This window comes from Bidens hawaiensis, unplaced genomic scaffold, assembly GCF_021521415.1.
Source record: "Bidens hawaiensis isolate Kalapana, Puna unplaced genomic scaffold, B.hawaiensis_p1.1 tig00000296_1, whole genome shotgun sequence".
NCBI lineage: Eukaryota > Viridiplantae > Streptophyta > Magnoliopsida > Asterales > Asteraceae > Bidens > Bidens hawaiensis.
The window spans coordinates 2,593,112-2,619,143 of NW_027491024.1; the positions used below are offsets into that span (position 1 = coordinate 2,593,112).

The 26,032-nt window shown below is 35.1% G+C and overlaps 1 protein-coding gene and 2 pseudogenes across 4 annotated transcripts; 2 read left to right on the forward strand and 1 right to left on the reverse strand.

Annotated features, from left to right (window-relative positions):
- Nucleotides 1–995: 995 nt before the first annotated feature.
- Nucleotides 996–6,053, forward strand: LOC143620496 (phosphate transporter PHO1 homolog 10-like; annotated as a pseudogene). The gene is made up of 13 exons (XR_013151344.1): nucleotides 996–1,232; nucleotides 1,631–2,074; nucleotides 2,155–2,238; nucleotides 2,320–2,654; nucleotides 2,738–2,809; nucleotides 2,928–3,057; nucleotides 3,146–3,266; nucleotides 3,364–3,622; nucleotides 3,709–3,813; nucleotides 3,903–4,094; nucleotides 4,647–4,925; nucleotides 5,023–5,159; nucleotides 5,248–6,053. The product of XR_013151344.1 is annotated as a phosphate transporter PHO1 homolog 10-like (transcript).
- Nucleotides 6,054–6,293: 240 nt separating this feature from the next.
- Nucleotides 6,294–9,818, forward strand: LOC143620519 (transmembrane emp24 domain-containing protein p24delta9-like; annotated as a pseudogene). Its single transcript, XR_013151349.1, has 4 exons — nucleotides 6,294–6,756; nucleotides 6,959–7,167; nucleotides 7,254–7,330; nucleotides 9,674–9,818. The product of XR_013151349.1 is annotated as a transmembrane emp24 domain-containing protein p24delta9-like (transcript).
- LOC143620503 (serine/threonine-protein kinase VIK-like) lies at nucleotides 9,776–17,851 on the reverse strand. 2 transcript variants are annotated; one of them, XM_077092200.1, is made up of 12 exons: nucleotides 17,488–17,851; nucleotides 12,069–12,143; nucleotides 11,821–11,937; nucleotides 11,576–11,670; nucleotides 11,353–11,473; nucleotides 11,186–11,265; nucleotides 11,039–11,098; nucleotides 10,834–10,955; nucleotides 10,637–10,722; nucleotides 10,434–10,549; nucleotides 10,179–10,345; nucleotides 9,776–9,897 (listed from the first exon to the last, which is right to left on the reverse strand). In XM_077092200.1, exons 1-11 carry the CDS (start codon nucleotides 17,770–17,772, stop codon nucleotides 10,219–10,221), a joined length of 1,284 nt encoding a protein of 427 aa, XP_076948315.1. In that variant the 5' UTR covers nucleotides 17,773–17,851; the 3' UTR covers nucleotides 9,776–9,897; nucleotides 10,179–10,218. The 2 variants fall into 2 exon arrangements, with proteins under 2 accessions (XP_076948315.1, XP_076948309.1); XM_077092194.1 differs by lacking the exon at nucleotides 9,776–9,897 and having other exon boundaries at nucleotides 10,030–10,345; nucleotides 17,488–17,850.
- Between the last annotated feature and the right edge of the window lie 8,181 nt (nucleotides 17,852–26,032).

The following is a 26,032-nucleotide window of genomic DNA, read 5'->3' on the forward strand; positions in this document are numbered from 1 at the left end:
ACTCAACCGCCATTGGTGTACAAACGACACCGTTTTCAACTCTCATACGTCACATTACTCGCAGCTGATAATGTGACAATTGTCTTACACTCATGAAGTTTTTCTAATTGTTCACTTTCAGCTCATACACACACACGACTTAATTAGGTTTACTGACTAATTAATCCGTGTATATTTAAGTTAATCACGTATATATATAATGCGATTCATAATTTGTTACGTCTCAGTTGTAATTAACTTCTATGAATTAATTAAGCTTATTTCATACACATGAATTACCTTTAATTAATTGTTCTGCATTTCGTTTGAAGTTATAGTGTTCAGTACTCTTCATATACTAATATATACAACGTCTGCTACAAAAGTTGTTTACGAAGCTAAGTTGATGTAGCACTATTCTTTATGAATTGATTTGTTTTTAGTGTTTGAAACGGAGCTGGCACATGTATTTCAATTAATTCTGATAGCAATTAAGGTATATTAGTGAATATCAGAGTCTGAGTTCAGTAATAGTACATGACAGCTAGGGGTGCAAAAGAGCTGAGCCCGAGCCTCTATTAAAGCTCCTTTAGTTATCGAGCCCGAGCTCAAGCCTTGTATCGTTTAGCAGCCTTAACGAGCCTTGTGTATGTTAAGTTTGACCTATTTTGAACGTCTATGTATTACTTTCACATTGCAGAGCTGAGCTTTGCCTCGTTTAAGGTACTACACGAGCTCGATCCAAGCGTAGGCTCGCTTAAGGTTTATCTCAAAATATATAAGAATAACTAAAACGTATAAATATTTATTTAATAAATAATAAATGAGCCGAGATTGCTCAAGCTTTAGAAAAAGAGCACAAAACAAAGCCGAGCTTGAGCCTCGTCTTCACCCCTAGATACAGGCTCAAATTTGATTTGTTTTTAGTGTTAGGAATGGCTATCTGCACTTAAGTTACTCTGATAGCAATTAAGGACAGCAATAGCTGAAATTGTTCTTTTAAATTGTTACCTTAACACTTTGGTTTGCACAAGTTGGTCAAAGTTCATTTATTATCATGTCAACTGATTGGAAGGCTTCTGTTTCTAATAGGAGTAAAAAAAACTTGAGGTGAGTGAGTCTATACTCAACCATGAAGTTTGGAAAGGAATTTAAGCAGCAGAAGGTGCCTGAATGGACCGAAGCCTACATGGACTATAACAAGCTGAAAAGAATACTACATAAAGTCCAACAATTCAGACAAAGTGAGGAACCTCCAACAATTCAGACAAAGTCCAAGGCTTTCACGAGTCCAACAATTCAGACAAATTGCACTAATTTTGACGTTATTTTACTAATCTCGTGAAAATAACGTTAAAAGTGACGGACGGTTAATCAGGCATCATGTAGTGGCGTTGATAGCTGAAAGATAAGGGTACATGCACCGATCAGCCGGTGTCCCGATGATTGAGTGCTATGTGCCTTATGTCCAAGGCTTGATGCAAAACTACTATCGAGCCGGGGGTCTCACCGGAAGCAGCCTCTCTATCCCTATGGGGTAGAGGTAAGGCTGCCTACATCTTACCCTCCTCAGACCCTACCATAGCTTTGCTATTGGTGGGATATACTGAGTACGATGATGATGATGATGATGATGATGATGATGAGGAACCTCCAACACCAATGAAAGTTTCACAAAAGTTATCCTTATACAAACTCTTTAGCGGTCTAGATGTAAAATCTAACTCTGAAGAGACTAAAGATGATGTTGAGGAGCAAGTAATAGCAGTTGAAACTGTACACAATGGAGATGATAGAGAAGTTTACAACACTAATTTTCTGCCATCACCTAAAGAAGGAGAAGAGAGTGAGATAATGTTTTTTGAGAAGCTTGATGAGGAGCTTAACAAGGTTAATACCTTTTATAGGGACAAGGTGGAAGAAGCAATTGAGGAAGCAGCTTCATTAAATAAGCAAATGAATGCTTTAATCGCGTTGCGGATCAAAGTCAAACAACCAGATGTAGATAAATGCCATATTAAAAGAAAGGTCTCCTTGGATAGTAGTTCCACTGAATCCTCAGTGTCCGATTCTCCTATTAGAGAAGATACATTAGGTATACACAATGATTTTTATTGTAATCATACTTTATTGAATCCTTGTTTTGGTTTATTATATTGAGTTCATATTTGGCAGGAGGAGGAGGGCGTGTGGGAGAGGATGTCCAGATTGAGATGCTTAGTTCTAATGAGCTGATAGATTTTCCTTCTTATCACAGTGGTGAGATTCTAATTGAGTTACTTATATAATCCCATGTTTGCATCATATTTCCAAAGTTAAAACTTGAGTTTTGTATTGCAGAGAACGGACACATGGATCCTAAATTTGATGTTGAGCCTATCTATGATGATTCCTCCAGTAACAAGGAGAATTCTGAAAACTATGAACCGGACCCGTTGAACGTCCTTGACCGTGTGAGAATTAAAAATACTCGTGAAAGCCCAATGTCGACCATCAGAAGTGTCCTTAATGATTCAAAAGACAAGGATTTGAGATTTAAGAAAGAGGAGCTAACGAAAGCTGAAGGACAGCTGAAGGTCGCTTTTATTGAGTTCTACCACAAGCTTCACCAATTGAAGCATTACAGCTATGTAAATCTCCTTGCATTTTCAAAGATATTGAAAAAGTATGAAAAGGTTAGGAAGCTACTAACACCTATTATAATCTTGAATGGTTAGAACCTGCTTTATGCTTTAAAATTTTTGTTTTGTATGTGCAGTCTGCTAAAAGAAGGGCTGCAAGGTCGTATATGAAAACTGTGGATGATTCTTACGTTGGGAGCTCTGATGAGGTTTGCATGAAATGTTTTTTTTTCTGTCGTAATTGTTAGAGAAAATATATGGGACAAATTAGTTTATATAGTAGTTCTTGTTTCTTGTCAGGTAATGTGTGATATTATTACGTTTTAGGTTAATCTTCTCCTCGATCGGTTGGAGGATACTTTTGTCAAATACTTTGCAAACTCCAACCATAGAGAAGGTATGAAAACTTTGAGGCCAAAACGAAAGAGAGAAAAACACAGGGTAACATTCTTTTCAGGTACATAAGCAACCCACCGTCACATATATCATGATATTTGCATTTAACAATATATATTCATATAATGTTATTTCATTTCGATTTTCAGGATTCTTTTCTGGTTGCTCAATTGCACTCCTGATTGCTATCATATTACTTATACAAGCAAGGAAAGTAATGACTAAAAAGGAGCATGCCATGTATTTGGAAAATGTTTTCCCTCTTTACAGGTGATGCAACTTCAACTAAAATAATAAAATAAATATAAATGATAGTATGATACCCATGGGCAGTTTATGTTTTACTGAACTTTTGATTAACTTGCAGTTTATATGCCTACATAATCCTACATATGCTTTTGTATGCTGCAAATATACACTTCTGGAAGCACTGCAGAATCAACTACCCCTTCATATTCGGTGTCAAGCAAGGAACCGAATTAAGCTCCCAAGATGTTTTCCTCTTCAGTACGGGTCTTGCAGTACTGACACTTGGTACGTTTCTGGTACACATACACCTGAAAGTGGATTCTGTTAATTCTGTTTATTCCAAGCATACAGAATTAGTTCCAGCAGGTTTACTGATTGTAAGATATGTAGCCGTTACTCTTTTATATCTTTTTCTTTTGCAAGAAAACCAATATCTAAACTTGTATACTTATTTTCATTGCAGGTTTTTCTTGCCATCTTTTTATGTCCTTTTAACGTCATGTATAAATCCAGCCGTGTGTTTCTTATCCGACATATATGTCATTGCATCTGTGCTCCTCTCCACAAGGTATCAATTTCTAATAATAAATATATTATATTAACAATTCAAAGTTATATACATGTTTATGCTTTTTTGTTTTTTCTTTGCCTTTTCAGGTTTCATTTGCTGATTTTTTCTTGGCGGATCAGCTCACAAGTCAGGTTCAAGCCTTTCGGTGTTTAGAGTTTTACATGTGCTACTATGGCATGAGATGGTACCAGAAGGAAGAGAAGTGCCATGATTTGGATCTCTACAATGTCTTCTATATCATTATAGCGGTTATACCATAGTGGATTCATTTCCTCCAGGTTCCTTCATACCCTTTTCTCATTGGTCAATGACTATATGTCTCTTGGTTGAATATTACTATACTAAGAAAGCAATAAAGTAGTTGTAATAATAATAATATGACATTGAAGGACACAAATACTTGTAGGAAACCTGGCAAAGTGGGCAGGTCGGGCGGGTTCGGGTGACAGATCAAAATGAGTTCAGGTCAGAAATAGGTTATATGAATAAAATGAGTCCAGATCAAAAAACGGGTCGTCTAAGAAAGTGTCAATTTGGTTCGGGTCAGAACTGGTTTTGAGTAAAATAAGCTCGGGTCAAAACGACACAGGTTGTTTTAGAAAGTGCAAGTTGGTTCGGGTTAGAACGGTTTCTGAGTAAAATGAGTTGGGTCAAAACGGGTTGTTTTAGAAAAATGTCAATTTGGTTCAGTTCAAAACAGGTTATAGGTGGGTTGAAATGAGTTTGCATATTGTGTGTAAATTCATGTATGTAGATCTGCGTATGTGTACCATATTGTCACACAGAAAAATGGAAAAAAAAAGAGTTAACAAGTAATATGATATATGTAGTGTGTTCGGCGACTGTTTGAAGAAAAAGACTGGGCACACTTGTACAACGGTTCAAGATACTTCTTGACAATAGTTGCAGTAGTGGTTAGAACTGTGTTTGAACTGAAGATGGAGAAAAGTTGGAAGATTTTGGCCTTTATAACTTCAATTGCTGCAATTGTGTTCAATACATATTGGGATATAGTTGTAGACTGGGGACTTTTACAAAGGAAATCAAACAACATGTTCCTTAGAAACAAACTTGCAGTATCGCGCAGATATGTCTACTTTGTGGTTATGGTACAAACACACAAATCTTGATCTTATCATCTAAGTATTATTATTATTATGGTATAAAATCCTTTTTATTATGTATCTGCTTGTATTGTTTTTGCAGGTAATGGATGTTATCCTAAGACTTTGTTGGCTACAATTAGTGTTGAAATTTAACATACGCTTCCTGAAAGGAACTGCCATATCAACATTGTTTTCCTCCCTTGAAATTTTTCGGCGTGGGGTATGGATGTTTTTCAGGTATGTTCTCTTTTCTTTTAAAACGACGACTTAGTTAGTTAGTTGGTTAATTAATGGTTTAACGAGGTTACTGTACGTGTGCAAGCAGGCTGGAGAATGAGCATTTGAACAACGTTGGGAGATATAGAGCATTTAAATCGGTCCCGCTTCCCTTCAGTTACTATGAGGAGGACGAGTACGAAAACGAAAAGAAGGATAAGTGAAGTATATTAGCATCTTTCAACATGATATATGATACTCACAGGCATAATCTGAGTTGAAATTTTAAAATTTTGTAGAGGTCTCGTTAATAATGTGTAAATGCAATGATGAGATTTTGTTTCTTCACAAATTTTTAATCTTTGTAAGGTACAGTGACACTAATTTTGCCGGTAAATGTCCACGCTTATGCACACATTAGGTGTAGGCGGCTAACCAGGGGTGCATAACTAGGGTTCAGGCCCGAAGTTAAGGTCTGGGTCGTTTTATCTTAACAAGCTAAAAAATAAAATAATTATTTTATATATAAAATTCAACTTTTTTGTGAGGTAATCGAAAAATGAAATTAAGTTCAAAAGAAAAGTATAAAATAAAAATAAGGTGGTGAAGTTATAGAATAGAAGATCAATTTCAATATCTGTAGAATATAAAATTTAGTTGTTCAAAACAAAAGTATAAAATAAAAAGAAGGTTAAGATGAAACACAACATAATGTGAATTTGATTAGTTACTATATTTCTCTTCAGTTAAGATTTATGCACTTTTACTTAATTTATTATGTAAAAATATAACAATGTTGTAAACCCAATAGTATGATAACATATATTAACTGTTAACAAACTATGTGGATATGATTTATTTAGTTACAAAATTGAAGGGTGGCACTGAAAATTTATAAATATATAATAGTAGATTTAGAATACTTGGAATATCTTGTCTATGAAAAATGTAGTGTGCCAGGAGACAAAAGAGTTAGAGGGTCCACAATTTTATTAAAAAGGTCAATCCAAAGACTACCCGTTTAATTAAACAGGCTAACACACAATCCATTTATTAAACATGTTAAATATGACAACTCAAAACCTAATTATTTTCATGTCATCTTCCAAATCATGTCGAAAAATGTCAACCGGGTCAAATCGTCTTCAAATAGAATGCGTCTCGGCTATAAGTTTAAGCTTTGAGAAGTTGACGATTTCAACAATCTGAATATGGAGAGTGTTTGGTAGCACAATACCATTTTCAAAAACATCACACACATTAAGAATGAATGACCATTGTAAACCCTGAAAAGATGCATACACACACCAAGGATGATAAAGAAAACCCATTGACTCCAATTCCTCCATCTATATTCCATGATCCCCCAGAATCCACATTCTAATACATCTCCATCCCTCGGCCTTGCTCGGAAATGGAGGCCGGGCTCGTTGTTTTCATTGTAATCCTACCATACTTGTCCACCATTGCCAAATCGATACGTTTCAACGTTGAATCAGGTGTCACCAAATGCATAGCCGATGACCTCAGAATCAAATCTATGACAGTTGGCGAGTATTGGGTAGTTAATCCGAATGAAGGGCAACCTTTGCCTGAACATCACAAAATCTATGTTGGAGTAAATTCTTTTGAGACCTTTTTCTTAATGTAACACATAATCTGTTTATAATTAGTTATGTATTAAACGCGCCTCAACATAGGATTAATATGGAACTTTATGAATAAGCTATGAGTGTATGTTGCACCTTCTATAGTTATAGCACCCGGTCAACAACCAAGTTGAAGGTACTAAAATAGTTTTTATTTGAAAACGAATACAGGTTTTCCATGAAACCGAAAGACGGTTATATGACGCGAGAGGTGTGGAATCAGGACAATTCGGGTTTGAAGTTGCTTAGATGGGAAATATAATGCTTGCTTTGCCACCATACCCCACGAGCCCGCGGTTAACACTAGTGTAGATTTCAATTGGAGGTCTGCTGTGGCAGTTCAAGCTTGGACTAAGGTTGTCAAGAAAGGTTCCGTTGATGTAAGCATCCAATTTACAATTAATAAATAAATTTTTCTTTAAATTCTTGTAACACAATTCTTACATAGCTGTGTTATTGTTTATAGGCTATGGAATTAGAGTTGAAGAAAATGGAAGGCACAGTTAACTGGATTCAGGAGGAGATGACATATCTTCGACAAAGGTTAGTCAATACAAAACGAAAATGACAAACACAATACAGTTCGGTATTAGCCTCAACCAATCGTTTTTTGGTCAATCTGTCTGTTTTATTGTATTAGCTTTTCAGTTTTCGGTTTGTATTAGTTAAATTCAGTTAATAACCAAATTCAAATGTGGGCTAAAATTTTTAATTAGGAATACATGAAATGAATACATAAATAAATGAAATGTTAGTATAAAACATGAAATGGAGGTATATATCTATAAAGATACGAAAATATGAATGGTTCAGTTCTATTCAGTTAACCGATGGTACAAAAAAATAACCACCAACCGTTTATGTTAATTTGATTAATTTTGATTCGTTTTCTTTGGTATTTGGTTAATTTCGGTTTGATTCAGTTTTACGGTTTTGTTATTGCTCACCACTAAGTTTTGAGACTTCAAATCAAACCCAAAAGATCAACATGGCTGTTTTTGTTTCGAGGGTAGGTGACGGTAAAGTCTAAATATATTTTCTATAAGTAACAGTGAGATGTGATTCTCTTAACATTTTTTATAAATAATAGTGCCACATGTTATTCTAGAAGACATATTTTCTTTATTAATAAATAAAGATTCAGTATAATTATAATGATTTAGGTTGTTTAAAATCATGTAATCCTAATACAACTTGTTTAACAAATTTATCTAAGTGAGTCAAGTGGGTTGGTGGTAGAGGTGCACAAATCGGGTTCACCTTGAAAACCCGAACCGGTTCGGAACCGGTTTTTTTCACACCGGGTAGAAAATGAAACCGGTTCCAGTCAGGAACCGGTTCGGTTCCCGACCCGAACCGATGCCCAAAAATGCAAACTTTTAGGAACCGGGTAGGTTGGAACCGGAACCGGTTTTTACGTAAAAACCGGTTCCACCGGTTTTTTTTGAAATTTAAACATTATAGCCGTTAGGAACCGGTTCCAACGGCTATATAACCGTTTTTGACCGTTGGAACCGGTTTTTTAACTATAAATAGGTTATCTTCTTTCTATAAATAGCAAGGTTTGTTTGTGTACTTGTTAAACCACTCCCAAAACTATAAAACACACTCCAAACCACAATTAACCTTAAACCGACAACAAATGGCAACCAATGATGACGTTGTTATGGTGATCGAAACAACAAGATGCCCCGATGTTTGGGTTCATTACGATTTGTGTCTCATGACCGACTCACATGAGTTGGCACGTTGCAAATATTGCTCGAAGTTTCTTAAAGCAGCGTCCAACTCGACATTACGAAAACATACGAATAAGTATTGTCGAGAGAAAAGAAGAATGGAAGCTAAAAAAACGGAAGTGGGAGAGTCGTCCGGCTCTACAACCCAAAAATAAGTATTCCCGGGTTAAAACGACGGACTTTGTTTTTTATGTTTTAGTTGTTATGTTTAGTATCGTTTATGTTTTAATAATGTTTTAGTTGGTAAAGGAACGGGTTTGCTAAAGGAGTAGTATTGTAGTTTGTTTTTGAGTTTGGTGGTGAAACAAGTAATGGAAACAACTTATATATAGGTTTGGCCCAAAAACCGGTTCCAACGGCTATATTACCGTTGGAACCGGTTCCAACGGATCTATTGTCTTAAAAACCGGTTCCAACGGCTATATTACCGTTGGAACCGGTTCCAACGGCTAATTGGTGTCTAAAAAAACCGGTTCCAACGGCTATATTACCGTTGGAACCGGTTCCAACGACTAGTTTGACTTTTGTTTGACCCTCAAAAAAACCCGTCGGAACCGGTTATTCCGGGTATGAACCAAACCGGTTCCAATTAAGAACCGGGTAGGAACCGGTTTGGAACCGGTACTGACATATAAATATTAGAACCGGGTACGATTTTCGGGTACAAAAATACCCAAACCGGGTATTGTTCCAACTGGGTTGGAATTGGAACCGGTTCCGGTTCGGTTCCACCAGTTAGGTTCCGGAACCGGTTTTTTTGTGCACGTCTAGTTGGTGGGTTGTCGGCTGGTTAGAGGGTTGTAACAAATAGGTTAAACAAGTCGTAATTAGGTTAATGAGACGATCTGTTTAATTAAGCGGGTTGACAGGTCAACCTGATTAATTGGCCTGAACATGTCAACGTAGCCCATTTACAAAGCAGGTTAAAGATGACTCAAGTCTCAATAGTCAATACTGAGTATCGATTATATTTACGTCGTGTTTTGGGCTGTGAAAACACAACTTTAGCCCATATAAAACTTCTTTTTAAGCTATCAATTATTCAACATGTTTGACTAAATAAATACACAACACAATCTACAATTTCATTTTTCACCTATAGACAAATGATCTTTAAGCGAAAACAATTTTATGTGAAACGTTGCAGGAACCAGCAGATAATAAAGCAAAACATGACAACAGACTCCATTATGGGTTGGTCAAGTTTGGCTTCCTTGTTTCTTTGTTTGTCGGTGGCGGGTTTGCAAATATGGCACTTGAAGTCGTTTTTCGAAAAGAAGAAGATCCTTTGATTTAATGAAGCACCTTACTGAGTTGTGAAACCCACCACCATTCGTACAATTACCAACATTGTTTGTCTCGCGTTTTAAACTTGAACAATAGTTATGTTCAAAGTTCAAACCAGACGAAGAACTTATTTTCGCATCTTTGTATTTCATATCAATTTGCCAAAATAGACTTGATTTTATTCTATCATGAAAAGACCCAATCTTTTTAACTAATGCATGCTGCCGAACATGGTTTTCTAGAAAAAACGAAGTTGAGAATAAATAATTTACAACAATAGAGTGTCATCAAAGTGAAGTGAAAGCTCGTTTGAGTTGCACGCAAACGAATATTACAAAATTATAAATATACTCTCAACATGGTACCTTTGCAAAGAGAATCATGTTTGTTCTTGATGATAATATATCAAGACGTAAAAATGTGCCAATGGTGATCCGTTGCCATCTTTTCCTTAATTTTTTCAAGCCTTTTTAGAATCTCCAAGAATGAAGGTCTCTTGTTCATATCTGCATCCCAACAATGCTCGGTCAACCTGTAAAACAATATAAATAAGGTTAATTCATAATTTCACATGATGCAATTAATGAAACTAAAATGAGGTTTAACTGAAATAAACGTACTCTCTGAGGTCAGAACTGTAACTTTTTGATTTGAAAACAGGCCGCAGCCCTTCGGCTGCACACTTTGCTGCTTCATACGGTTCATAATTTGATAGCGGTGGGTCCCCTTCAATCATCTGTAACAAATAAACAAATGGTTATAAATTTGTTTTCTTTATACCTATTACCATAACTTTTATAGTAACATAACACAAACTAGTTACCTGGAATAAAATCATTGCAAAAGAGAACACGTCGACTTTCTTATCATACTTACGGTGCTTGAAGACTTCAGGAGCCATATAACGGTCTTCAGTTTTATGACATGAAAATATTAAATAGAAAATATATATATTAAAAGGGTATATGACGTGGCTAATTTAATAAACTATAAAAAGTTTTTATTAGGTTATATGCATACAGCTCCCAGTTTCGCCGGTCATTTTGTAGACATCATGAGAATGCTGAACCCTAATAAGTTTGCTTAGTCCAAAGTCACCAACTTTTAGATGGTCAGCGTTCAAGTTGACCAAAAGAACATTCCTGAAAATTAATATATATATTAAAAAACATATATATATATATATATACGCGCGGAAATGACAAAATGTGGAAAATTTACAAACCTTGGTTTTAAGTCTCTATGGATTATGACATTTGGCTCGGTGTGCATATATGCCATGCCTCTGGCAAATAGGAAGTTAAGAAACTCAATATACTTTCATATATATTTCAAAACTAATAACAAAATATAAATGAAAATGGCATATTACCTGGCAATGTCTAAAGCAAAGTTTATTGCTGTTGTTGGATTAAGAGCGCCCTTCTCCTTCAGGTACTGATGAAGATCGCCCTGCATGAAAAGTAATTTGTAATGAAATTTAAAATAAACACTTTCTTGTTTATGTTATAACTAAAGGTTGTGCAATCTTATAATTACCCCTCGTAAAAACTCGGTAATCAGCATTAACGGTTTCTTTTCCGTAACAGCTCCTAGAAACTGGACTATATTAGGGTGGCGAAGCTTGACTAGTAAATTGACCTCATGCCTAAAGTCCTGACTGATAAGGCAGAGTCACCAAATTCCAAGTTTAATAACATAATAAATGAGCTATATATTTTGAAACTAAATTAGGTAATTATATAATAAAAATGTTACTCACATCACGAATCTGTCATCTGAGAGACTTGGAAGTATGCGTTTCACAGCTACAGGTGTTCCACGCCAATATGCTCTTAAAATCTCACCAAAGGAACCCTAAACGGAGGATAATTAACTAATTATCAATTTAATATCCATGATACCAACTTTACATATAAATGCATAGTGCAATAGCTTAATCATGGTTAATTTAATATGGTTGTTCTAGAACAACATATAAATAATGTTTCATAAAAAAAACCAGACCTTGCCTACAATGTGTGAATTTGTGAAGTCCAGCTCAACAGGGTCAATTTCCCAGTCACACTTATTTGAAAGAGGAGGTAACACAGGCTTTGGTTCAGAATGGCTTCCATCTTGACCCTGCACCAAACAGGTTACATATTTTAAAGCCAATAAAAGCATGTGAATAAAATGTGATACATTAATAGTTACACCACAAATGAAATCTTAAATGATGTATATAAACACAAGAGACTGAACATTAAACTTACAAATGACACGCCATCGTACATCTTCAATAAGTCGACCATCGCATGTTTTTTGGCTCCTTCTGCGTCAGCTAGGGGCTGTCATGAGCATTAATGAAGTATTAACTTGACGAAAGAGTATTAAAGTAAGTTAACAGAATTAGAAGATAACTGTAATTTCACAAAAATGTAATAAATAAGCATCAATTTGTGAGCTGCATCTTTCTTTCTCAAGCATCCAGTAATACAATAGTCCAGCAAACAACTAAGCACCGATAGGACTTCAGCAGCAATAGAAACCAACAAATACCAAGCTAGTTCATGAGAAACAACTCTCGGATTACATTAACACAAAGAGGATGTGCTTGAGAATAATTTCAATTAAAGCATGTCAGGGTTTTCATATCAAAGAAGCTACAACACAATTCCCTAAATTCAATGGCTATAAGTAGGGGTGTGCATGAAACCGAAAAAGCCGATCCAAAGCTGGAAAAAACGACGATTTGGTTTATGTTTTGGTAAAAATCGAATGTACATTTCGGTTTTGGACTTTGGTTTTGCATGTAATAAAAACCGAGAAAACCGAACAGAAACCGGATTTATATATTTTCATTTTTTATTTTCTATTTAAAGTAATTTATATGAATTTAGCAAATATGTAACTCAATTATCTTAGCCCAAATCTTTCTATCTAATAAAAAAATAGGATCTTTAGCATCCTCCCTTCTTATAAGTCACCAAATTGCTTTGAAATGACACATGGCATTCCAAATCCTTCTATAAGTCCACCTGGCACTTTACCTACTTAATTAGCAATATGGGTTCTTCAATAAACCGGCGGGTTCCGAATTAAACTATTATAACCCGTTTTCTTATTTGGTAAAAATTCTTCCTTCCCATATCTAACCATAATTCCTATCAAGATCTCAGTGTCGTTCTGTTAGGTTCGGAGTCACAACATACACGAATACAATAGTAAAACCGAAAGAATAAACGAAAGAGACACAAGGATTTAAGTGGTTCGGTCACGGTGTATGACCTACGTCCACTGTCGATAACTAGGGTTTTCTTATTATTGAGTGATACCAACTTACAAGTACAGGAGAGAATATATAGACTAGACAATTAGGGTTTAACCCTTTAACTAAACTGGGCCTGATTAGAGCTTTTGGGCTTGGCCAAAACTCAAACAGCTTAATCTCCTAATTCTGTCTATTCGTCTAAACCGGACCCGACCCATGATGGATCGGAGACCACAACATAACACGTTCTTCTCTGATTTGAAATCCTATATGTTTTTGTGGTTCATCTTTTTCTCCGATTTGAAGATACTGAACAACCAGGCATGGTTATTGATTCTATTTCAACAGGTCTTTTGTTATATCTTTATTCGCTCGGTTCTTTGTTTTAAGATGCGCGCATATTGCGTGATGCGGTTGTTGCAGTAGGGAGAGCGCAAAATCAGTAGCGATGCGCTGAGATTCCATCTTGCGCTAAAATTGCGCCAAATTCCGCATATTGTGTTCGAGCAATTAATGTGCAGGGTTTTCTTAATTTCTAAATTGGGTCGATCCGTCATGTTTTTTTATAAGATATGGGCTGGAACTTGTTTAGTTCAAAGCATCGACTGTCAATTTAAATTGAATTGGGTTGCCTCAATTGAATCGATGCTCAATTTCCAATCGAATTGGATTGCTTCAATTGAATCAATGTTCAATTTCCAATCGAATTGTATTTCCTCAATTGGATCGATGTTCAATTTCCAATTGAAGTGGCTTGTTTCAATGGAATCAATTTAGTTTTCTAATAATTAGGTCAGTTAGAACCGATTGTAAACTTTCAATTAAAACCGATTTGCCTATTTTCAAGAAATTGGGTCAGCTTTAACTTATTATCCTTTGTACTATCGTCAGTTTTCAAAAAATAGGGTTAGTATTGAATTATTATGTGTGGGAGTTATTCCCAATTACACTTTTCCTTTGTGAATGAAGCATGATTCAGAATTTTAGTATTATTATAATAAAGAGCGCGTCGGATACGTGATGCGCTCGCATCGTATTTTTAGACAAAAAGCATTGGAGCGCATTACGCAATTTAAAACCAAGGCTCGGTTCGATTCAATTCGATTCTTTTCTTATTATTATGTTTCTTAAGTTTTCAATCTTTTTCAACCCTAATACGATTTACAATATCGTATGATTTGAATTTCACATCCCCTTCTTCAATTTTCTCACATGTTTTCTTTTCATAGGAGCATATTTTTGGATTGTATGGGTATCGTTTTCAACAGGTGTTGCTATTTGGTTACATGGAATTTTTAATACTAAAGAAAGATGCTCAAAATCTGTTTTCAGTTTGTTGGTTTTTATCATTTGCTCATATAAAATATACTACAATTTTATTTTTATTTTTTTGACAATATTCTATATCTCTATTTGATTCCAGATTTTTGACAACTTTGCAGGGCTTAACAATGGAGCAATTTCTGGTGCATGGTCAATTGGTCATTTCTAACCAAACACTCCTTCTCAATTGATGAAAACGTAATTGTTTATATAGTAGAATGTTTTATTTTTCTTACCCATATTTGTTTGCTTAATGGCACATGATTATGTGTTAAGCATTTGTTCATATTTATAGTGGTACCTGATTATGTGTTAAGCATTTGCTTAATGAATAATGGCGCCTGATTTTATGTATTATGTTGTTAATTTTTGGCAAAGTTAATGTAAAATTTATAGCAGGTTTATGTTTAGATATCTTTTAAAGTCTGGCAGATTGTATGTTTTTTTTCTTCTGTTTTATTACTCATGTTTCTGGAGGCACTTTATATTTGTATTTTCTTTTGTTTGCTTATCAGCTGATTTTATGATTAAATTTGCAGAATGGTGAAAGTACATGTCACCATTTCTACTAGAATTTTTTGTGTGTTGGTTGCGGGGGTAAACATGTCTTTTTGAATACAACATACTTGCTGAACTTTGGTTATAGATACATGGGATTTAACACACTCAAGGTGGAATGGCGATTAGGGGTGGCGAACATAGCAGACAAGATAAGAGAGTGGAGATTGAGATGGTTTGGACATGTAAAGAGAAGACAGACGACGAATCCTGTTAGATCCGTAGAAAACATTACTATAGAGGGGAGGAGGGGTAGAGGACGACCGAAATTGACTTGGGATGAGAGGATTAGGCATGATTTGATAGACCTAAACCTCTCCGAGGACATGGTTGAGGATAGGAATTCGTGGAGAAGTAGAATTAAAGTTAAGGATTTTTAGAGAGAATTGAATACCTTAGGGCTTAGACTTAACTTATTTAGGTCACATACCATAATGGTATTTCCCTTACATATATTATTATTATTATTATAATTATTATTAGCTTTTATATAGCTGTTAAACTGTGATCTTATTATTAATATTATTATAAGTAGTAGTAGTTTTTATATAACTTTTAAACTTTGATTTCCTTTATTTTGCTTCATACACATGTACTTAGAGCCGAGGGTCTCTCTGGAAGCCACCTCTTTATTCCTTTGGATAGAGGTACGGTGTGCTACATCCCACCCTCCCCAGACCCTACTTATAGCTTTGCTGTCGGTGGGATTTTACTGGGCATGATTTATTGATTGATTGGAAGGTGGAATGGCGATTATGAGGTAAGAAATTAAAATTAACTGTTGGCAGAGGATCTCAACTAACAATTTCTAATTCTAATCTTGAAGTTGTATTAATTTGTTGGTAAGTACAGGTTTCTGAAGATAAGCTAATATCATTATCCAAAGAAACCAAAGTCACAGTAAATTTATACTTTATTTCTCATTATAGTTAATATATAAACAATGATGGATTGGTTAATAAAACTTGCTCCATACCTGTAATAATGATTAATTAAACTTGATCCACAAACTGAAGATTTTCCAGTTAAAATGATTATTGTTGAAATACTATAGTTTTAACCAGATAATACACATGTATCAATGAAAAAAATATTTTTGTTGGTTAAATTTTACCTGTTGAACTGTTTTGGTCTGATTTGTTGAATAAAGTGATCCACTTTGGCCTGAAGCTATTAGATTTGTTGCCCAATTTTACTTTTATTCTTCCTTGAGATCAAATTAGTTTCCAAACAGGTTTTAATTATATTTTGTTAACTGTGTGATCAAATGCTCTACTTTATGCTACCTGTTTTGCTGACTCTTCAAGGTAAAAACTGGTCCTATTATTCATTTCTTTTTTATTATGGTGTGTTAATATTATGTCCTTATCCTTAATATACCGTACATATTTGATGGCGAACGGAAACGAGCATGCCATGTATGCGTTAAATCATAGAAAAGTTATTCAAAAGGTGTGCCCGTTATAAGTTTGGCTTATTAGAAATATACAATTTTCTTTTGATCATTTCTACATTTTTGTTTTGATTTAAATTTATTAATTTTTGTGTTCTTGAAGCTGATTATGGTCCTATGGATTGTCAACTTGATGTTGCAATTGATAATCTAAACGAGTGGTATCCTAAAACCGTTAGGTACAATAACAAATTTCATTATATACTATTCTACAAAAATATTACCAATTAAAAACTTATAAAATGTTGTATATCTTATGATATCATTATGTATCTTATTATCTATATTATAAATTTTGCATATTGAAAAGTTTGTTAAATTTTTTTTAATAACCCGTGTGCACACGGGTTCTAACCTAGTGTATAATAATCAACTAGTTATTATTTTAACAAAACGATTTAAGCCCAGATTTGTGCCAAATTTCAATTTTTTCGGCCTAAAATTGTCAAGCACAAATGGCAAAACCAAAAAAAAAAAAGCGAACCCAAGATAAAAATCCGAAAAACTGAAACCAAACGGTTTTGAAAAACTTAAAAACCAAAGTTACAGTTTGTGGTTTGGTTTTAGACTTTTAACCCAAACGGAACAGTGCACACCCCTACCTACCTATAAGAGCTACAGTTCTGATAAACCACCAATTAATCCATTACTTGGCATTCTCATCTCAATAAATATGTAAGTTAATACAGCTATGTATCTTAAATAATAAAGCATGTTACGGTTGTCATTTCAAAGAAGCTACAACACAAATTCCTAAATTCAATGCGTATAAGCTCTACAGTTTTGAGAAACCACCAATTAAGCCCTAACTTAGCATCCTCATCTCAATAAATATGTAAGCTTATACAGCTACATATTTAGAGAAGTCAATTCTTTGTGAGAGAACTAGAGAGTTACATATATGCACTAGTATATATCATTTTAATGGTGTCAGTTTAATCGAGATCTATCTAAATATCATCACTATAATAAACAATTAGGTTGACCTAACCCTAACATACTGTTACTTCCAATACTTGTCTAATTCACTTCAAATTAACTAACAAACTAATAATAATAATGGAATATGTATGTATTCGGTGGATACCGTGTTCTTCCATCGATCCTGAGCGTTGACGTCTGCGCCATACTCAATCAAGCACTTGGCAACATCGATCCAACCGTGAAGCGAGGCGACATGAAGCGGCGTGCGGTTATCGTAATCTCTAGCGTTGACGAGAGAGCGATCTTCCTTCAGTAGCTTCTTGACGGCTGCGGCGTCGTTCTGGTGAGTGTGCCATAGTATCAAGGACGTCCGGCTGACTTTCGCCTTGTCTTTAGGCTTCGCCGGTGCGTCTGCCGAGTGGCCGGAGCTTCCTTCACTGGCACTCATTCACTCCAACCCTAATTCGACTGTTTCAAACAGAGTTGAATTTTGGGGGAAACTGTTTTGTCTTTAGGTCGTCGGTGGTGAATGTGAATGAAATAATAATAATAATAATAATAATATCTTCTTTCCTTCTTTTCTGGTGGAGAGAGAAGAGAACATGTGTTTGTGTGTGTGTTTACTTCTCAACCGTCACGTTAGATTCCATAACCCACCGGCCAAGAATCGCTTTTACATTTTATTTAAGTGTAATCACAAGTTAGTATCTCATTTTTAAAGATAAGTCACTCATTCAGGTGTTTTTATAACTCAAAATATCTAACATGTTAGAAAACCCAAAAATAAGGTAATTGTTAGGGACAGGAAATGTTTCCAAAAGTAACCCATTGGAGACACTCAATCAATGACTTAATGTTGTGACCTTCGACTATTTTGTATGTCACCTTTTTATTTTGTCAAACCAATTATGCAACCTTGTCCCTCTAATTGTATCTATAAACAGTTGTTTTGGTATTATAAATGTCATATATTGTAATGAGTTATGATCATCCAGAAATTACATATCTACCTTCTATCCTCCTTCTTTAATTAGTTTTATAAAGCTAAAGAATAACAACATTGTCTTCGTTAAAGTTAGAGGTAAAATTATAACACGTTATCTACACGAGCCGCTTATATCCTAATCAAGAAAGATAATAGGCACAAAGGTATCCACATAAGCGTCATAAACACTTATTTAATTATGTACATTGGAAAAATATATATGCATATACATATACTAAGTAATAACAATAATGTGTATAAACATTGTCATTAAAATTTGATAACTATTCTAACTTTTCATTATGATCTAATTTTTACTTTTATTGCAACTAACTTTTATTTATATATGCACACTAATATTTCATTTAGAAGTTAGATTTATTTATACTAACAATTCTATTCTTATTATTGTGCATACTAATTATATATTTTATGAAACAAACTTTATTTAATATCTTAATAATTATCTTACTTTAAAATAATTAATATTATATGTATATACACACACACACACACACATACAAACGGTAATATTACCATTATAAAATGGTAATATAACCGTTGTAAAACGGTTATAAATTTTCAACTATAAATAACCAATTATCAATCTCAATTCTTTCACAAATACAAAGATTTTCTTCTCGGAAATACTCAATATAATATTTTGAAAGATGATTCACCCAGTTTTGATGTTAACTACATCAATCAATCAATCAATCAATCATGCCCAGCAAAATCCCACCGACAGCAAAGCTATAAGTAGGGTCTGGGGAGGGTGGGATGTAGGCACACCGTACCTCTATCCAAAGGAATAAAGAGGTGGCTTCCAGAGAGACCCTCGGCTCTAAGTACATGTGTATGAAGCAAAATAAAGGAAATCAAAGTTTAACAGTTATATAAAAACTACTACTAATTATAATAATATTAATAATAAGATCACAGTTTAACAGTTATATAAAAGCTAATAATAATTATAATAATAATAATATATGTAAGGGAAATACCATTATGGTATGTGACCTAAATAAGTTAAGTCTAAGCCCTAAGGTATTCAATTCTCTCTAAAAATCATTAACTTTAATTCTACTTCTCCACAAATTCCTATCCTCAACCATGTCCTCGGAGAGGTTTAGGTCTATCAAATCACGCCTAATCCTCTCATCCCAAGTCAATTTCGGTCGTCCTCTACCCCTCCTCCCCTCTATAGTAATGTTTTCTACGGATCTAACAGGATTCGTCGTCTGTCTTCTCTTTACATGTCCAAACCATCTCAATCTCCACTCTCTTATCTTGTCTGCTATGTTCGCCACCCCTAATCTCTCGCGAAACACAACGTTTCTTATTCGGTCTAGCCTTGTGTGCCCACACATCCAACGTAGCATTCTCATTTCTGCTACCTCCATCTTCCGCACTTGTGCCTTCTTGATGGCCCAACAATCTGTTCCATATAGCATTGCAGGTCTAACTGCCACCCTATAGAATTTTCCCTTTAGTTTAATCGGGAAACTCTTGTCGCACAATATACCTGTGGCTGCTTTCCATCTACACCATTCTACCTGAACTCGGTGGGTCACATCACTGTCTAATTCCCCATCGCTCTGTACAAATGATCCTAAATACTTGAACTTCGTTACCTGCGGGACCACCTGCCCTTCAATTGTGATCTGTGCGTCTTCATTGTCGTTTATCCCACCAAAATCACAGTGGAGGTACTCCGTCTTAGATCGGATAATCTTTAAACCTTTTGTCTCTAAGGTTGTTCGCCACTCCTCAAGCCTCATGTTTAGATCTTATTTTTTCTCAGCAAGTAACACAATATCGTCTGCGAATATCATGCACCACGGGAGAGTCCCCTGAATCGACTTTGACAACTCATCCAAGACTACTGCAAAAAGAAACGGGCTCAACGCTGACCCCTGGTGAAGACCTACCTCTACTGGAAAGAAATCAGTATCCCCCACTGGGGCACGGACACTTGTATCACTCCTGGTATACATATCCATAATTATCTCTATGTATTTCCTGGGCACTCTTCTACCCTCCAAGCACTCCCCGAGCACCTGTCGTGGCACACTGTCGTAGGCCTTTTCTAGGTCAATAAACACCATATGTAGATCACGCTTCTTCTCCCTATACTTTTCCATTAATCTTCTTATAAGGTGTATTGCCTCTGTGGTGGAACGCCCCGGCATGAAGCCAAATTGGTTGACCGTAACCTGAGTTTCTCGTCTAAGTCTAACCTCAATCACTCTTTCCCATAGCTTCATAGTATGACTTAGTAGTTTGATTCCTCGGTAGTTACCACAACATTGGGCGTCTCCTTTGTTCTTATAGATAGGAACTACAACGCTGCTCCTCCACTGGTCTGGCATCTTACCTGATTTGAGAATACTATTGAACAGAGTAGTTAACCACATGACTCCTTCCTCCCCCAAACACTTCCTCACCTCGATGGGTATGTTGTCTGGGCCAACCGCCTTAGACCTTCCCATCCTCCTAAGTGCATCCTTCACCTCTTCTCGTGTGATCCGTCGGCAGTAGCAGTTATTCGATTGTTGTCGTTGAAAGTTTGTGTTGTCATGTTCTTCTTGGTAAGCTCTCCCATTGTTAAAAAGATTGTGGAAGTAGGTTTGCCATCTTAGCTTGATGTCCTGCTCCTTGACCAGTACATGCCCATCTGTATCCTTTATGAACTTCACCGGTCCTAGATCTTGCCTTCTACGCTCTCTGGCTTTGGCAATCTTAAACATAGCATGTTCCCCCTCTTTTGTTTCTAGACTTTCATACATCCGTTTAAAGGTCGCCTTCTTTGCTTCCGCCACTGCCATTATGGTAGTTAACATAGCATGTTAACTACCATAATGCTAATAATCTTATTGTTTTTAATTTGTAATCTCCTACCTAGAGAGTTTAATCTTTTCTTTTTCTTTTATCTATTTATAGCTCTACCTTTGTATTTTCTTTCAATTTTAATAAGTATGTAATCCTAATATTTATCTTATTTGTGTTTAGTAATAAAATGGCAAACATCACAAAACTTGAATTTCCGGCTCTTAATATCACCGGAGATAATTATATGTCGTGGACGACATATGTTAAACGACATCTCAAATCAATGGGTGTTTGTTTTGAATACGATAACGGAGAGAAATAATTGTGAGGAACAAGACAGGGCAAAAGTCGAGTCTTCCTCCATAAACACATTGACGAGATGTTACAATTTGAGTATTCAAATTGTGAGGATCCATACGTTTTGTGGGAAGATATAAAAAACAGATTTGATCATCAAAAGGAAGTTCTACTTCCCACTGCTAGAGATGAATGGAACAATTTAGGTTCCAAGATTTCAAAAAAGTAAATGAGTACACCTCTGCTTTGTTCAGAATATGCTCAACGCTCCGATTTTGTGGGCAAACTGTTATTGAGGAAGATATGTTGGAGAAAACTTTCTCTACATTTCATGCATCAAATATAAACTTGCAAACACATTATCGATTGCAGAATTTTAGAAGATACTCTGATCTAAATGCATTATTCCTTGTAGCAGCAAAAAATAATGAATTATTGATGAAAAATCATCAATCTCGTCCCACAGGTTCATTAGCAATTCCAGAAGCAAATGTTGCTCACAAAAATTCTCATAAAAATTCTGGTCATAAATAGGAACAAGGTCGTGGACGAGGCCATGGACGTGGCCGTGGTCATTTTGAAAAAAGGCATTTTAATAATCGTAAGCATTCATATAAATGGAACACTAATTCTTACGGTCGTGGCCGTGGTCGTAGCCAGAGAGCCAATAATTACCATGTTCCACAAAATACCAATTCCAACCAACACAATAAATGGAATGAAGCTGGTAGGTCCGAAAACAATGGCGCTTTCCTGTTTTAGATGTGGAAGTATAAATCACTGGGCAAAGGCTTGTCGCACAGCTCCACATCTGTGTGAACTATACCAAGCCTCTCTCAAAGGAAAAGAGAAAGAAATGAACCATGTTGATAACTTTGATGATATCAATGCTAAGCTAAGCATTGCAGACTTTGATGTGGAACTCTAGAACAAATGTTGCTTGACGACAATAATTATATGCAATAATTAAGTGTGTTTCTTATTATCTTTAGTTATATAGTTTCCTTCATGTACTGTTTGTTTTTCAATTAAATAAAATTCTTATTAAAATATCATAATGTCTTCGTTATACACTTATATGTTTTTTAATACTTTCAAGATTTAAAATGAAAATCATTGGATCACAAGATCGAACAAATGAAGAAGATATATGTATAGTGGATTGTGGAGCCACGCATACTATACTTAGATCTAAAAAATATTTTTATAAACTGAAACCAACAAAAGGGATCATTAATACAATATCATGTCCTATAAACTTAATAGAAAGGGGTGGGAAAAGCTAATTTAGCATTACCAAATGGTACAAAGCTCAAAATAGAAAATACTTTATTTTCCCCAAAATCAACAAGAAATTTGTTGAGTTTCAAAAACATATATCATAATGGATATGATACTCAGTCAAGGACTGTTAGTAATGAAAAATATTTGCATATCATAAGCAAAGATCATATATTGGAAAAATTGCCAATGCTCCATTCTGGTTTGCATTATACATATATAAATGTGCCTCAAGCACATATGGCAGTCAAAGAAAATTATTGTGATTTTAGTATCATAAACTTATGATATGATAGATTAGGTCATCCAGGATAAAAAATGATGAAAAGGATCATTGAAAATACACATGGGCATCCACTGAAAGGTCAAAAGATCCACAAAATAGATAAAATACATCAATGTACATCTTGCTCTCTTGGAAAATTAATTACAAGGTCTTCGCCACTAAAAGTTGATAAAGAAACACCAATGTTTCTTGAAAGAATTCAATGTGACATATGTGGACCAATTGATCCACCATGTGGACCATTTAGATACTTCATGGTCTTAATAGACGCATCCAGCAGATGGTCTAATATCTCTTTATTATCGACTCGTAATGTTTCTTTTGCAAAATTTCTTGCTCAAATTATCAAATTACGTGCACATTTTCCCGATTATACTATTAAAAGAGTAAGGCTTGATAATGCGGGAGAATTTTTATCACATGCTTTTGATGATTATTGCATGTCTGTGGGATTGTTGTAGAACACCCTGTTGCTCATGTACACACACAAAATGGCTTAGCCGAGTCGTTGATCAAACGTCTACAGCTAATAGCTAGACCATTAATAATGAGGACAAAACTCCCTGTTTCTATTTGGGGTCATGCAATTATGCATGCTGGATCATTAATTCGTGTGAGACCAAGTGCGAATCATAAATACTCTCCCATACAACTTTTTTCCGGAAATGAGCCAAACATCTCTCACCTTAGGATTTTTTGGGTGTGTTGTGTATGTTCCTATTGCATCACCACAACGCACAAAAATGGGTCCCCAAAGAAGGTTGGGAATATATGTTGGAAATGAAACGTCTTCCATCATAAGATACCTTGAACCTTTAACAGGTGATGTATTTACAGCACGTTTTGCTGATTGCCATTTTAACGAGACAATATTCCCGGCAAGAAAGAGATATATCATGGTTTGTGCCATCATTATTACACCTAGACCCAGAATCAAAACAAAGTGAGACAGAGGTTCAAAAATAATACATCTACAAGAAATTTCAAATCATTTACCTGATGCATTTACTGATATAAACAGGGTCACTAAATCTCATATACCAGCTGCTAATGCTCCAGCTCGAGTTGAGATTCCAAGCAAGCAAAACCATAATAATGCACCTCATGAATCCCAAAAACGTTAAAAACGTGGAAGGTCAATCGGTTCAAAGGATAAAAATCATCGAAAAAGAAAGGGCTCTGAAAAGGATACCGGCCCTAAGGAAGGAATGATTGACAAAAACTTCCATCAGGAAAGAATAAATAATATAACATTCCCTCAGGAAGAAATAAATGATTCTAATAAGGAATTGTCAATCAACTATGGTCAATCACATGTAATGTGGAATCGAGATGAAATGGAAAATATTGACGATATACTTTCTTATTCTGTGGCAAGTGATATCATGGAAGAAAATGATGATCTTGAACCAAAATCTATAGATGATTGTAAAAATCGACAAGATTGGAACAAATTGAAAGATGCAATGCAAGATGAATTAAATTCACTAAACAATCGAAAGGTTTTTGGACCTATTGTCATTACACCAAAGTCAATAAAGCCTGTAGGATATAAATGGGTTTTTGTGAGAAAAATGAAGTTACAAGATATAAAGCAAGACTTGTAGCTCAAGATTTTTCTCAGAGGCCAGGAATTGAATATAAAGAAACGTATTCTTCTGTTATGGATGCTATTACGTTTAGATATTTAATCAGTTTAGAAGTCTCTAAAAATTTAGAGATGCGTCTTATGGATGTTGTTACAGCTTACTTGTATGGATCACTAGACAGTGACATCTATATGAAAATTCCCAAAGGATTTAAACTCTCCCAAGCATTAAGCTCAAAGCCTAAGGAAATGCATTCCATCAAGTTACAAAGATCCTTGTATGGACTGAAACAATCTGGAAGGATATGATACAATCGTTTGAGTGATTATTTGATAAGCAAAGGATACATAAATAATCTTATTTGTACATGCGTCTTCATCAAGAAGACAACATCAGGATATGTGATCGATCTCAATTTAATTGGGACACAAAAAGAAATTAATGAAGCGATTACTCTTTTAAAGAAAGAATTGAAATGAAAAATCTTGGAAAAACCAAATATTGTCTTGGCTTACAAATTGAACATATGCATAATGGGTACTTGTGCATCAGTCAACTTATAAAGGAAAAATCTTGAAGAGTCTTTCTTTTAGTCTATTCATTCTATCAAAATTCTTGTTTTCAAAAGCTTAAAGGGTCAAACTAGATCTACAGAGATGGGGGCATAAAAATAAGTCATGTCATGTCTCGAATGAAAGGCATGTAAGTCCAACGCTCAACCTTAAAGCTTAAAATGTTTACTATCCATAAAATCTTTTGATCAAGCACTAGGGGGTTGGAGTCAAATTGGGGTGATCTGGGGAAAGCCAAATACGCTTTGAGAAGAGATAGGAGGCATCACAGGTCCATGAGTGATGTCCATCTAAGCTTAATGTCGAACTGAACCTTAATCATATGACTGATGCAATGAAAATCATGCTAAGTATGTTATACCTGCTATCAACCTGTCTCTTATGTCATAATAACGCTGAACATGAATCCTTGTGACATTCTCTTAAACGATATGATTCCATGTTCGGATCTTTTCATGAAAGGGCGGCGTTTTTACTAAAACTGAAATTTGATCTCGACTTTATAAAATTCAAGGGAGTTATTATGTATATTAATGTGGCTTTATTTTTCTTGTTCTTGGTTAAGTTTATTTTGTTCTGTCTTGCCTATTTTATTGATTTATTTATTTTTTCCTCGAAATTACTCTCCTTGAAACGTCTGTGTAACTGAGCTTGCTTTTGAAATTTGGCTTTGAAAAACTTTTGGGTCTTTGATCTGCTTGGACATATTCTACTTGGGCTGTTCACTGGTTTGAGCCCATCTAATGTTCTCGGCCCGACTCTGTTATAATATAAATGGTATTAAGGTTTTGTTTTATCATTTTTATTATTTTCACAAAACCAAAAACCTTCATCTCTCTCAAGCCTTTCTAACCGAAATCAAAACC

Bases quoted from the DNA above. Each gene is read 5' to 3' on its own strand.
- LOC143620503 (XM_077092200.1), bottom strand. From the start codon at position 17,772: ATGAGTGCCAGTGAAGGAAGCTCCGGCCACTCGGCAGACGCACCGGCG. The intron at 11,671-11,820 runs GTCTGGTTTTTT...TCCTCCGTTTAG, and splicing joins ATTCACACATTGTAGGCAAG to GGTTCCTTTGGTGAGATTTT. The intron at 11,266-11,352 runs GTAATTATAAGA...CTTTTCATGCAG, and splicing joins TTACCGAGTTTTTACGAGGG to GGCGATCTTCATCAGTACCT.